The sequence below is a fragment of the Polyodon spathula genome, chromosome 10, assembly GCF_017654505.1.
Source record: "Polyodon spathula isolate WHYD16114869_AA chromosome 10, ASM1765450v1, whole genome shotgun sequence".
In the NCBI taxonomy this organism is placed as follows: domain Eukaryota; kingdom Metazoa; phylum Chordata; class Actinopteri; order Acipenseriformes; family Polyodontidae; genus Polyodon; species Polyodon spathula.
In genome coordinates, this window is record NC_054543.1 from 15,576,707 (window position 1) to 15,592,270 (window position 15,564).

General features: G+C 38.6%; 1 protein-coding gene across 3 annotated transcripts in view; it reads right to left on the reverse strand.

Annotated features, from left to right (window-relative positions):
* Positions 1–7,681: 7,681 nt before the first annotated feature.
* LOC121322269 (monocarboxylate transporter 9-like) overlaps positions 7,682–15,564 on the reverse strand; it is a 14,796-nt gene continuing 6,913 nt past the window's right edge. For all 3 annotated transcript variants that reach the window (XM_041261974.1, XM_041261976.1, XM_041261975.1), the window contains exons 3-6: positions 13,808–13,951; positions 11,538–11,633; positions 10,375–11,244; positions 7,682–9,709 (exon numbers count right to left, since the gene is read on the reverse strand). In XM_041261974.1, coding sequence (XP_041117908.1) covers positions 9,525–9,709; positions 10,375–11,244; positions 11,538–11,633; positions 13,808–13,951 — 1,295 coding nt within the window. In that variant the 3' untranslated portion in view covers positions 7,682–9,524. The remainder of the gene's footprint in view (positions 9,710–10,374; positions 11,245–11,537; positions 11,634–13,807; positions 13,952–15,564) is intronic.

Genomic DNA, 15,564 nt, shown 5'->3' on the forward strand with positions numbered 1-15,564 from the left:
AGGAGACTACATGCCTCCGCCACCTCCACCGGCAGGAGCAGAGCTGCAGGAGCTGCCTCTGCCTCCGCCACCTCCACCGGCAGGAGCAGAGCTGCAGGAGCTGCCTCTGCCTCCGCCACCTCCACCGGCAGGAGCAGAGCAGCAGGAGCTGCCTCTGCCTCCGCCACCTCCACCGGCAGGAGCAGAGCAGCAGGAGCTGCCTCTGCCTCCGCCACCTCCACCAGCAGAGGGTAAATGCATGCTGGGTCCCCGTCCACCAGCACAGGGTGAATGCATGCTGGGTCCCCATCCACCAGCAGAGGGTAAATGCATGCTGGGTCCCTTTCCACCAGCAGAGGATGAATACCTGCTGGTATCACTTCCCCCACCAGCAGAGGATGAATGTCTGCTGGTATCACTTCCAGCAGACATTCCTTTGTTGTATGTCACATGATCTGATTGGAGCTAGATCATTGGAGTTTGAATCATAACATACAGGGGTCTATTTAATTAACAGGAGATTGGGAGTTAATTGTATATACTGGCATTAAAATCATTAAAATAAATGTTTAGTGAAATGTTTAGAAATCCACTAAAGAGACTCACATGGGCTTAGTGTAGTGGAGCAGAGCTTTCTTTGTTTTGTGAAGGGGCACCACTTCGCCACTTATTACCTAAAGTCAACATTTTATTTTGATATTTCTATAAAATTGATACTATTTTCCTAGATCTTGGTCGCAAGTCAAATCCGTCAAGTGTGCTACTATTACCTGCTGTCACTCACTGTGCATATGCCTCAGTCCCATAGCACTGGTATCTCTGAGTGATAATTAAACGAATGCCAGTCAAACAGCAAGGTTAAGTGGCCTTCTCGGTTTATAATGCAACACTGTTGATTTTAGGACAGCTAGGGCGCTTTTTGTTTTTGCCACTACACCCCTGATGTTTGATTGGTATCAAAAGAACCCTACAGTGGAGTTCTATTATCAGAATGCACATCTGCCACTGTTTAGATCAACTGAATAGATCCCATGAAGTCAGTCGGTACTGTACCAGGAATAGGCTGGAACGTTTCATCTATACTGTTTCATCTCCTGGATGTTTCAAACTCTGTTGTGGTCATTCAATATGACAACAAAAAATCTAAATGCAACCATTATTTTAAAAGACTATACTGGAACCCAACTTTAATTGCGTAAACTTTAGAACTTCAGTTGGGTGAACTGCTGCTAGGTTTTTCAGCAGCTTACTAAATAATTAATTAACAATTACTCTTGCAGATGATCTAGGAGCGCTAATTAGGTTAATGACAATATATCTATGTCATACACTGTAGTGAATATTCCCTGCAGTAGTTGGTAATGAATGTAATACATTAATAAAGATTTAGCTTAAGGTTAACTAACACTGTGATTTTAGTCATTACATAGACTTAAGTACCTCCACCTTGTGAACAAACCACACAGGCGCAACAAGGCTCAGGGCAGTTATCCATACTATTGCTGAAAAACAGAAAACAACATAAAAAAGTTTTACACACCACACATGCTGAAATATTCACTTTGCTAAAAGTAATAATAATTTTTAATAAAAGAATTGTAAAACAGAGGTATCTTGTTTGATTATAAAGGTCAACTTGCATTGCAGTTAAAAAAAAACTAATCTATCTACAATGACCTCCAATTTTAAAACCCTTTCCCTACAGTGTGTTTAAAACACTTGCCTGACGTATCTGGAAGATATTGTGCCAATGCTGTGCTCCAGCTGCTAAAGTAACTTCTTTAAAAAAAGAAAAAGTACTGGTGTTTTCCTATTTGAGTATAAGACCTGCCATTAAGTAAATAGAATGATAATTCTTACATATCTTACTGTATGTTGAAAATGAAATATCAGGTACATGGCGGAGGGATACCAGTCCTGTATTTTGTTCCTTCTGTGTTGTGTACATTTCTGTTGTTATTTTCAAAACCTCATGAAATTGTCTTTAATACTCAACTTTTCATAACCTAATTGCTCTAAAAAGAGATAGATGGGACCATATTTGTTTTTGTTAGATGTATTTGACAGAGGGATTCTGGTGGCTCTTAATATGGAATGTTTCCATGTACTGGTCGTATGGAAGCATTACCAATGAACACGTTTTTTTAAAAAAATGCACTCAGTAATTTTTTGGTCTTACAAAGCATCCTTGTTACTTTCATGGTTTGGGTCAATAATCCAGAAAATCAGTTAACACATTCATAACAACCCATCCTAGGTTTCTTGACTACCTTACATGCCAAAGTATAGCTAGAGTAATAGCTTTTGGGCAAAAGGGATTGTGGCCCACAGTATTTTCATATAAGTAAACTATATAGTAGCCACACCACAAAATGTGTTTAAAACACTGATGAGGGCATTAGATCACTTGTCTACTTGACACCCTAGGATTGCATTTTTATTATGGCGTCTCCATCTTCATAGGGCCTTTTAAAAATAACCAAAACACAAAAACTATGAAAAAAACACAGGGCATTTCTTCCATTCTTACTCAATAATTTTGTAGCTTGCCCAAATGTATTCTTCCTCTGAATCTGAGAGGATATAAAATGCCTTGGAATCTCTCAATAGCAATGCACAGCATGGAGAGAATTTCTGTTGAGACAGTTCCTTTCACTCAAGTGACAGCTAACTGACACAAAAGCTGACCTGCAAAGCAAAAATACAAATAATCCATAGAATTATAACATAATACATAAATAATTCATGAAGGAGTACTAGTTGCCGATTATAGCAAAAGATAAATTAACCTTTCTGCTTACAGCAGAATGTTAGCGTTATCTATTCATACTTAAAATAAAATTGCATTTGAAAGTAAAATGCAATATGCTTGTAAACCCAATACACTGCCCATACCGATCAAGGACTCCAAGGTCATAATGTCACGTTTGACAACTTTTTCACATCCTTCAGACTTGGTGCCACTCAAAATAATGTTGACCATGCTTAGAACACTGAGAAAAAACAAGCCTGAGCTTCCTAATGAGATATGTGCAAATGCAGAAACAAATTGTGCACTCTTCAAAATTAGCATAGAAAGCACAGCACTTGTTTTATACTGTCCAACAAAAGCAAGAATGTTATTGTGATGTGCACAATGCACAAGAATGCAAAAGTTTATAATGCAAAACAGTACTTTTTGACTGCAATAGTCTGCTTTTACATCTATTATCACATCTTCTACCAACTCTGGCCATGGTATTAGTACCACAAACTTTGTTGTTGATCTCTCTCACTATGCAGTGTGACCTGTAAGACCTCTATCATGTCCATGCATAACCTCCATAAGTTCAGACAGCCACTTAATAAATAATAGACTAAAGGCCATCCATAGGTCAAATCTGAAGACCACGAAGAAATGTTCTTTCACCTAACTTTGAACCATCGTTTTACCCACCTCTGTTTTCACCTATTTTTCTTTTTTCATTAAAGAGCATGTTTCGTATTTTGCTGAATGTATGGTTTTGTACACAATTACATATTTGAGTTGACAAGAGAATATTGTACCATATGGCATTGTTTTCAGTGTAAAATACCAGGTGGTGGAATAGACCTGTGAAACAGGTTCACTAAAAGCGCTTACCAGAAACCAGAAATACTGCAGAATTGATATACCTATGAGAAGTTATTATAGCCAGATGGCCATTTGGAGGAATACTACATCTTTGGCAGTCTGGGCACAATAGCCTGGGAGAAACTAAATCTTTTCAAAATATAAACATTTTGTTTACGTTACATGCAATTAGCATAACGTAGAATTCTAACACATGTTTTTACCCTTGTAATAATAATATTGACATATTTGGTTCCTAATGGCTCACCTAGTAAGAGCGGTGCTGTTTTCAGTGCAGAATGACCCAGCAGGGTTCAGATGCCACCTGTGCTACATTGAAGATCTTGACTGTGGATCTTCAGGGAGAGCTGCATCGGCCTTAGTGCTTAGGGAAGAAAGTCGACTGGGCTAGCTCTCTGCATTGCGCAACCCATACTGGTCAGAATCCTTAGTAATATCATTGCTTACTGTAGGTTTAGGGGGTGAAAAGAGACGATTGACCAGTTGATTTTCAGTCATGCTAATGGTTAAGTAGTTAGGCATTGAGCTGTCACTGGAAGTGTCAATTTCAAATTGGGTAGAGAATGGAATTAACTTAATATTATATTTCTGACACCTGTGTTATTAAATTAACACTATTCTGTGTCAAAACCCAAAAGATATTTGCCTCAGTTTTGACTTCCAAATGAATTTAACAAAATCACAAAATTAAAAGACATTAGGAAAGATCAATGAATTACAAAACCAGGGGAAAAAAGAACGATGTTGCAAGGGCTGCTTTACGTACTTACAAAATGTATATTGGGTTGTTTCTTCAAGAAATTAACATACCTCATACTTTGACCTTTTTAAACCAGAGAAAGAAAAACATTAGAGCTGATTTTCAATGTTTTTTTTTTCAAAAAGAGAAAAAGTTTGACTAGAAATATACATAACAGGTATTTAATTTGAGGCAGTTTAAGCATCTTCGAAAGGTTTGGATATCTTTTAAATAGATTGTATGCTTTCAAAATCCCTCCCATTATGTGATTATAAGTACAAATGTGACATACTGAAATAATAAAATAAAAAAAATATCCAAAACAACATAACAAATGCTGTATAAAGGTATTGTACATGACCATGTGTAAAACAAGCAAACAGTATACAATATGATAACCCACAGACTATATCAAAAGTAGGTATAGTGAACACACATGGAAATAAGGATTACAGTTAGGTTTTAGGCTTATGATGAGTCCAATAGTTCCTAGTATTGAGTTTTCACAGTTGTATTTACAGTATTGATAAGTTGCTAAGCTTCTTATCGGCTATCCAGTTTGATGACAAACGTTGAATTAGTGTGATTGGGAGACTGGGATGCAAAATACAGCAATCAGCAAATCACTGACAGCCAAAGATCCAAAGAATATATTTATAACGGTCCTCTCATATTTTTCATGAGTATTATATGAATTAGCATCAAATTCCCTGTCAGCACTAACAAAAATATCAACATCTAAAGAACGGAGAAGAAATTGCTGAAACAATTAATTGTAGACATCTATTTCTTGTAACTTTTTTTCCTCATGCACAAAAGCAAAACTTTTGCTTCAAAAATGTTTCTTAAAATTCTTTGTTTTCGAGAAATGTCTAGAAATGACACATTTCCATTGGGGTACTTAAACTTTTGACTACAACTGTGTGTGTGTGTGTGTGTATATACAGTACCAGTCAAAAGTTTGAGTACACCTGCTTGAAACCAGGTTTTTCATGATTATCTGTTTTTAACTGTATAAACTTGTCTATAAACACTTAATATTTCATTTTACGATATGTATACTTATATAAGCTGATAACACCGTGTAACAAATGACTACAAAAGATTTAGAAGTGAGTAGTTTTTCGAGATTTTGTAAATACAGTATAATCGTAAATCTCGAAAAACTACTCACTTCTAAATCTTTTGTAGTCATCTTTGTATTACTTTAGTATAAATACATGTTAATTTGAATTCATATGTTGTTTTTTTCTGACTTTATGTGAACGAAAAGACACACATTTGCCCGTTTTCCCATTGGAAATAGTGATATTTTGAAATATCACTGTCCTGGTCACAAAAGCAAAGTTTGTGGGGAATAATAGCCATTTGCTATACTTTTGAGGCATAAGCAATTAGGAAATAACACTTACTACCCAGGAACAAAAATTGTGTTACATAGTGTAATCATAAGTGAATTGCATTCAAAAATGTAATTTTTAAATGAAAATGTAAATCTTGTCAATTTCAAAGAAATGGTCACCGAAAGCAAGGGGATTTCAGTCTGAAGCCCAAGTCAGTTAAAAGTCTGAAATGTGTATAACAGGGTGTTAGAATACCTGCCTAAGTATAAAAGTGTCTTTGTTAGATGTTCTCTGAGTTAACTCGCATGTTACCTAATTAACCTTTTGTCACCAATTATTGTTAGCAGGTGAGGATCCATGATTACTATAAATATAGGTAGCATAGGCACAAGTTTGTCATTCCTGCATGTAAGGGAGCAGAAAATGGCAAAATACACTCAATTAAGCAAAGAAAAAAGACAGTCTGTAATTACTTTAAGAAATGAAGGTCAATCTTTAAGACAAAAATCGCAAGAACTTTGCAAGCATCTGTAACTGCTGTGGCCAAGAACACCAAACGATTAAAAGAAACTGGCACTCATGAGGACCAAACAAGGTCAGGAAGGCCAAGGGTGACCTCAGAATCAGAGAACAAGTTCATTCGAGTCACAAGTCTGTGAAACCGGCAATTAACTACCCCTGAAAAACAAGCTCAGCTAAATACTACTAGAAGTACAGATGTTTCAACATCAACTGTTCAGAGGAGATTGCATGAAGCTGGCCTAACTGGAAGAATTGCTGCAAATAATTTTTTCTTTATAAAACTGTTCAAGCTCTGTCAAATTCCTTGGGGAGTGTTGAAGGCAGCAATCTTCAAGTCATGCCACAAAGTTTCGATTTAGATTTGGATTTAGGTCGGGGCTCTGACTGGGCCACTCAAAAACATTTACCTTTTTGTTCCTTAGCCACTCCAGTGTAGCTTTGGCTGTGTGCTTTGGGTCGTTGTCATGCTGAAAGGTGAACTTCCATCCCAGTTTCAGCTTTCTTGCAGTGGGCAGCAGGTTTTTCTCAAGGACTTCTCTGTACTTTGCTCCATTCATTTTCCCGTCTATCCTGACAAGTGCCCCAGTCCCTGCCGATGAGAAACATCCCCATAACATGATGCTGCCACCACCATGCTTCACAGTAAGGATGGTGTTCTTTGGGTGATGTACTGTGTTGGGTTTGCGCCAAACATAACGCTTTGCATTTTGGCCATAAAATTACATTTTAGTTTCATCATACCAAATTTTTTGCCACATGGCTTCAGAATCTTCTGTGTTTTTTTGCATACTTCAAACAAGATTCAAGGTGGGCTTTCTTGAGTAATGGCTTCCTTCTTGCCACCCTACCATACAGGCTGGATTTGTGGAGTGCTTGGGATATTGTTGTCACATGCACACTTTGACCAGTCTTGGCCATAAAAGCCTGCAACTCTTGCAAAGTTGTCATTGGCCATCAGTCTCCTTCTTGCTCGGTCATCCAGTTTGGAGGGACGGTCTGATCTAGGCAGGGTCTTGGTGGTGCCATACGCCTTCCATTTCTTAATAATCGTATTGACCATGCTCCAAGGGATATTCAAGGCCTTTGATATTTTTTATACCCATCCCCTGATCTGTGCCTTTCAACAACTTTGTCCCGGAGTTCTTTTGAAAGCACCTTGGTGCTCATGGTTGAGTCTTTGCTTTGAAATGCACTAACCAGCAGAGGGAACCTATAGCAACTGTTGAATTTATCCTGAAATCATGTGAATCACTACACTTTAACACAGATGGAGGCCACTTAACTTAGTGTGTGATTTTGAAGGTGATTGGTTACACCTGACCGAATTTAGGATTGCTATTACAAGAGGCTGGACACTTATCCAACCACGCTATTTCAGTTTTTATTTTTAATTAACTTTCTACAAATTTCTAGAATATCTTTTTCACTTGGAAGTTGTGGGATAGGATATGTAGATAAATGAAAAAAAAAATTAAAGCATTTTAATTCCAGGCTATAAGGCAACAAAAGGTGAAAAATTTGAAAGGGGGTATAGACTTTCTATAGGCACTGTATGTGGATAGTTTCCTCTATTGTACAAGTAACATTGTGTCAAGTTTGGAGTTTGTAGCAATAGAGTTGGATACATTAAACCACGTTAAGCATGTTTTTATAATGGGAAAACGAGGCTCAATGTGGGTTTTATATTATTTCCTCTTCATATACAGTCACATAATCTATATACCATATATTTAACTCTGGGCTAATATTGTGCCAAATTCGGTCTTCGTAGCTGCATTCCTTAGTACATTAAGCGATGTTAAGTGTTTTAGAATATCCTGTTGTACTCGTATTTAGGATTTGTACTCGTAATTTTTTTTTTATTGTACTCATTTTTGATTTGTACCTGTAATTACAAGTACAAATTCTTTTTATGCATACAAATATTTTTGACACTGATCTCCCTCCATACACGTGAAGTGATTGTGCCATCCTCATGTCTAAATACACACATGCATTAACAAAACTCATGCTACCTAACCCCACATTATATCCCATGCACCAATGCATATTCAACACATAATATGCACAGGGGCGGGGCACCTTAAAACATGAAAAGTACAGGTTTAAAATCTGGAATGGGAAAATACAATCTAAATGCTACACAGCTACAAAAGCAATAAACGTTTTTCTGGGATTTTTTTTTTCTTCTTTTTGGAACATAAGCTTTTTATCACAAAAACAAAAAACAATATTCTTTCAAAATGTACACACAGCCACAAGGCAGGTTTTCTAAATGCGCATTGTTATATTCCACAGTACGAGAAGGCATACTCTTGTTGTTCTTCAACAGCTGCATAATTGCAGCAATGGATATCAATACAAAATATCAACAATTAAAAGGCTATTCTGTTTTTTTGTTATTCTGCAAAAATAGTTTAAAACATTTACTTGACAGTATAGAATTACTTATGTGTATGATAACTAACCTATTCTGGTTAGTTGTAGTCTCAGACACACACACACACTGACATATACATATTACAGCAAACTGTCATTGCAGTAAACAAGATCTACTACATTTTGTCATCTCTTAATACAGCATTTCTCAAACTGGGGGTCAAGACCCAAAATGGGGTCGCAATGGCACTATAAGGGGGGATCATGTGATCAAAAAAAATACTGACATAACCTTAAGAACCTTAGCATTATATTATAGCACATATACACTTAATATACAGTAAATGATGCATTATGAAGCCAGACCTCCTGTTTACTAAGTGTCCAGATGCTTGTTTTGTATGCGTATATAGTATATAATGTTCAGGGTTTTTTGTGTTTCACACTGTTTCTCAATTTGCCACAATCCTTGGACAATGTTAGGGTTATTGCCACAATCATTGGCAAACGCTTTGTTTGCAAGTACTTCGAGCTCTTTTGACTTACAACATGCCCTTGCTTCACTTAGCATTCCTATGTCGTATCTACAGTATTTTCATATGATGTCACACTGTTGCGGGGTCGTCACAGCCTGATACATTTCCAAAGGGGCCCAGCAAAAGAAGTTTGAGAATCCCTGTCTTAACAGATACATGACTACAGAAAAGCCTCTTAAAATGAGACAAATAGATCATAAATATCTTTCCCTTATGGAAAAGACCATTCAAATTTGAAATCTCATGTCTGATAGGACCATGCTTGTTTCTCTTTTAAAATTGCACATGTACAGTGTGAAATCTAGTGTTTTCCTATATTTAAAAAAAGAAAAAATCTGAAGACAGTACTAAATTGGCTCCAATGTTTTTGGCATAAAAATATAATTTTCCCAAAATATATATAAAAATGTTATCTAAGCTACAGATGCAACTTTGTCACAGTTGCTAGTGTATTTGATATCAGGTCTGGGGTGGTCCTTCTTGGGTTTGTCCCAGCAAGGCAGTGCTGCCAGCAACAAGCTAAATCCAGCTAGCAGCACACAGGCTCCACTGAAGAAGAATGCCATGTTGTACGATTCTGTCCAGTCATAGATCCAGCCTGCAAACACACACACAAAAAAAATAATGCATCACTATATTGTTATATTGTTTAACCCCACACCTTTACAAGCAAGCACACTTCAATCCTGAACTGAGCACTCAATCTTATTTCCCTGGATTTAAATGCAGGCCTGCAGAGGTGAAAGTTATAAGAGATTAGGAAATGCAGCCCAACTAGCCCCAGAGGGAAAAACAATCTTGTAAATCCATTACTGTGTGTTCAATAAATAATTATATTAGAGGGTTATGTTATTCAGCGTTACACAGGATGGTCACAGAGAAAATATGACCCATGTGCCAATGAAAAAGATTCGGTACTGGAAAATGCCTTTTGTGGTGTCTTCGTACTTTAAATAAAAGAATAAAGTAGGCTAATAGTTTTATTGTTGTCTTTTAAAAGTATTTTAACAATGTTATCGCATTGTTTTACTTCATTTGTATTTTTTGAAAGGAGAAAAATAATTCTTAAAAAAATATGGGTATTTAAAAACGTGAGTAAACACTTTCAAAATGTACCCCTTTTTGCTTACGCAGTACTGGCACAGTGCTAAATGACAAAAGACCTTGAGAAAATTCACTACCAGTGTTACATCTCTTGACATACTTAAACACCAAGCACTTCCTAATAAAACTTGGGAAAAAAAAACTAAAGGAGTGCCTTACCTACGACTGGGGGCCCTAGTACAATTCCAGATCCACCGAAGAACATAAGAATTCCATAGGCATGTGTTAGTCTGTCCATCCCCACGATTTTGGTGGTCACATAAGGGAAAATTGACCAGTTGCCAGAAAAAAACCCTAACACCCCAGAAAGTACTGCAAGTGCAGCGTAGTTCTTTGCAATCGGAGTTACAAGCAGTGCAACTCCACTTCCAACTATTGTGAAAGTGTACAGGTACAAACTGTTCACAAACTTACAATCTGTCAGTATGCCTAAAATCAGCTTGCCAGCTCCTGCCATGACAGCCACGATAGAAACCAGAGGTACAAGGCAGGTGCCATCACTGTGGCCTGAACTCCTGGCAACATCTTCTATGAACAGCACAGGTGGGAATGCGCCAATATCAAACAGAAAAATAGCCATGCAAAGGGCCACAAACACTCTGTCCTGCAGCAGCTCAGCGGTCGTGTCTATGTACTTTGAGTAAGTGTGCTTATTGTTCTTGATCGTTTTTACAAGGGAAGAACTTCCCAGGAAGTTCTTTTCATAAGATAACGGGTCTTTAGTGTCACTACTCATCAGCAGGTCGCTCACTGTTAACCCTTTTCCCATACTCGATAAAGTATTTTTGTTGATGGATTCTTCTTTAACAGGAGGCTTCTCATGGTGTGTATCTTTTTGCTCTGTTGTGCGTTCTAGTGCTGCTTTCTGTTTCAGGAAGTATTCTGGAAAATTCAGAGGCCTCATTAGACCCCCGCATGCCATAATATTGAGTGCCAGCGCTCCCATTATTAGCAAGCATCCCTCAAGTCCATACAGTTCCACAAGCACTTTCTGAAAAGTTGCACAAATGAAACCTCCAACACTTGTACCTAAGGAGGAAAGAACAGCAGAGTTACATTTCATGGTCTATGGCGGGCACAGGCAGAACAAATTTGTCCAATCTGATCTCAGTTCACTGTGTTTTTTAATTCATTTGACACAACCCAGCACACATATCCTTTAAATTAAAACAGGGTTAGCTGAACAAAAAAATAACCTAATTTGACTTCCCTATGTTACACAGTTAAAGAGTAATAGCACAATTAATTCAAGCAGTCATAAAGAAGCAGACCACTGGGACGAGGATGGTACACACGTTATATAAACACCTTAAATTGGGTACCTGTTGTTATTATTCCAAGTGCAAGACCTCGGTGCTTGTCAAAATACTGGCAAGTGATGGTCACTGTAGCAGCATATACCAAACCACATCCCATACCTATTTTTGACAACAACAATATTTTATTTATTTTATATATATATAATGGGCATGTTGCAAAGTGTATACATACAAAGTCTCAACAGCAAATTGTAAATTACAACATGAATTATTTCTCAAGCGCTTTCCTAGTATACAGTTTGGGTTCATGTAAAATCTATAGAGAACACATTAGTCATAAAATAATAAACACACATATTAATTTATCTTAACAGGACAGTAAATGTATCTGAGCCCTCTTTGAGCAGTAGCCCTTAAAGTATTCCATTATAATGAGTATATTATCCACAGTAAAGAGTCTTTAGTGGATCTCAATATAGCAATATTTTCAAAAGCATAGTTAAATGTTTACAACAAATTGACATAATATTGTTTTTGTTTGTTTTTTTGACATGCATAAAACATTTTTGTAAACCTTCATGTACTGTGTACAATATACATAGATACAAGTGACATCTGTTATTGTCTTAATATTGGGCCTCTTCATTCCTGAGCATTAATACAAGTTTATTAAAAAAAGATGCATAACCTATTCTTTTCTGTATATTCAACTGGGAATATTCTGAAGGTCATGATTTTTATTTTATTTTTATTTGGTTTTAAATCAGACCAAGTTCAGTTTTGCGACTGTTTCTGTAACAAACATATCGTAATGTTTGTCACTGTATGTGAGATTCTTCTAGTAGTTCCAAGTGCCGACAGCGGCGACACCCAATATAACAGCAAATATCCTAATCAGTTTGATATATGATATTGCTCATGATGCCTGACTTACAATAAATATTCTCATTCTAACTTCTCATGAGACAGTCTTGGCAGAGACTATGCTGCTTATGCAATAATGCAAGACATATTAACAGAAGGCTGTATACACAAAAAATAAACTTTCATATTCCAAAAGTACATTTTTACATCTGGTCCAAATACCATATTATTTTCCAAAACACTCCCAGTCTGTCACTAATTTAACTTGATACAGGCAGTCTCTCTCTAAAATAAACACTGTGCTATTGAAATAAGCAGTGTCTGTTCGCTGTCGCCACGCAGTGTCAGCACTGTTTGAAGCGCTTTTATTGCCCTGTTTTGCACAGCTCTTGTAATTAAGTGCCATAGCAACCAGTATATATTCAAATGTATTGTTAGAGCACACAGATATCAAAATCCACAGCCTATCACCTTTTAATAGAAGATTACGCTTATTAGCCCTACATAATATTGATAATACTGAGTGTTAGTGAGTGTCACCTTGAAAGGTGATGTTTCTGTACTAATCCTGAAGGATTGGGAGCTACATGAAAAATCTACAAAACCATCCTACCACAGTTAATCCCAAGGCATGACTTTAATTGATTTAAAAAAAAAAAAAAAAGTTAATAGACTTTATACTGTAAAAAGACAGTAAAAAAAGTATTACTTCTCTATTTGGGTTTTTAGATTAAGAGTCTTTTTTTCTCTCTTTTGTTTTTTTTAAATCCAAACTGTTGTTAACATATTTTAAAACAAAATAAAAAGCAACTATACAAATGTAATTATTAGCCCCTAAAATTACTGGTACATATCCTAATTTTGTGTTCATTTAACTAAAACAATTATGTATTTAATTACCATAAGTGTTTTGCTAAAATGTTTTAAACAGTTTATACAAATTTTGAAAATACTGTCTTGATACAATATTATGTGATGTATATATTACAAAACCATCTGGAAAAATCAATCCACATTTTTAATGTGGATTTATTTCTTTAGCAAAGCACTTTTTAATTCGGGACTATAGTATATATATATATATATATATATATATATATATATATTATATATATATATATATATCTGTTTATAGTAAGATTTCACTTTTGCCACAATATAAATAATTTCAAAGGTATGTGTCCTTATGAACCTATAGTACTGTTCTAAGAGAATTCCATGAATAACTAGTGGTGCTCACCTAAAGTGGCACTTCTGCCACCTTATGGTAAATAAGTGTAATTCAATTTAATGCAACTCGGCTTTCATTAGTCATTTTTTATGAAGTTTTCATCACTGTTTATGAAAAAAGTATATATGCTGTTAATATAAAAGGTATACACTATCGCCACTCTTTAAAATGTAATATAAAACAGGTACAACTTTAGAAAATAAATAAATGTAAAACAAAAAGCGCAATGGTTAGTTACCAACAACTGTTCCATAGGAGAAAATCAGAAATTGAACACTGGGAGCAAATGCACTTAGCATCAGGCCCCCAGACACCATAACCCCACTGAAAACTGTGACCGGTCTGGCTCCAAAGTTTGTCACACAGGCACTGCAAATAGGACCTGGAAATGAAAAGAAAAAAAAAGAATGGTTAATTCTAAAATCAGTCTAATACTTGTTTAAATGTAAATGCATGATATAATTAATATAACAGCATGCTTATTTAAGGAAAAATTAACTGTTTTACCATACTTTTTTCAACATTTTTTCCCCCACATCAGTCTGTTTTATTTCACTGTTTTACATCAACTTATTATTTCCATTTGTTTTGTTGTCATTGTTTTACCCCATCCCATGATGGTTTAAATGGTTCGCTTTAGTCACACAAGGTGGGCCCATTTACATTTCTGCAATGTATTACCATCTGCAGACTGTTATAAATCATGTAAAACCACATTTAAAAAAACGACAGTAAAAAGGTTAACCTGTTTTTGCTGAAGACAAATTACTGTAACTGCTTGGTAAACAGGATCTAAAGTTCATATGTATATGTGTCAATAGATTAACACATTTTGTGTCTAAAAATATCTGCATGTTTCTATTATCAAGAAAGAACAGGCTAACATTGTACCAGACTTCAAACAAGAATAAAATAGCCACAGAGATCTTATCCATGCATCTGAACTTTGCAAGTTATTTCTAATGAGTAAAACAGATCATAAAAGATCATGTCATTAAACAAAAAGAAAGTTAATCCAGAACCCAAGCCAAGCAATTATCTGAATATCACTTTACCATTTGCAAACTCCAGCCAAATAATGTTACAACATTCTGAACAGCTAGATACTCTTATTATAAATTGCAGTACAGGGATACAGCCAAACCTCTAACTTAAGAGTACAACATCAAGGAAGAGCTATATTTCTTTTCAATGTTGTGTTTGTTTTTACATGAGAATTTCTTTAAATGTAGCCTTATAGCATAATTCGGGGTTGGGCTAAATGGGTGATCCGCGGGGGTGGGGGGGGGGGGGGGGTGTGGGGGGGGGGGGGGGGGGGGGGGGGTTTTGGGTGGGGTGGGGGGGGGGGGTTTTGGTGGGGGGTGGTTTGGTGTGTTGTTTTGTGGTTTGGGTTGTGGGGGGGTCGAAGTGGACTTGGGTGGGGGGCGGGGGGGGGGGTGGGGGGGGGTTTGGGGGGGGGGTGGGGGGGGGGGGGGGGGGGGGGGGGGATAGGGGGGGGGGGGGGGGGGGGGGGGGGGGGGGGCGGGGGGGGGGGGGGGGGGGGGGGGGGGGGGGGGGGGGGGGGGGGGGGGGGGGGGGGGGGGGGGGGGGGGGGGGGGGGGGGGGGGGGGGGGGGGGGGGGGGGGGGGGGTGGGGGGGGGGGGGGGGGGGGGGGGGGGGGGGGGGGGGGGGGGGGGGGGGGGGGGGGGGGGGGGGGGGGGGGGTGGGGGGGGGGGGGGGGGGGGGGGGGGGGGGGTGGGGGGGGGGGGGGGGGGGGGGGGGGGGGGGGGGGGGGGGGGGGGGGGGGGGGGGGGGGGGGGGGGGGGGGGGGGGGGGGGGGGGGGGGGGGGAGGGGGGGGGGGGGGGGGGGGGGGGGGGGGGGGGGGGGGGGGGGGGGGGGGGGGGGGGGGGGGGGGGGGGGGTGGGGGGGGGGGGGGGGGGGGGGGGGGGGGGGGGGGTGGGGGGGGGGGGGGGGGGGGGGGGGGGGGGGGGGGGGGGGGGGGGGGGGGGGGGGTG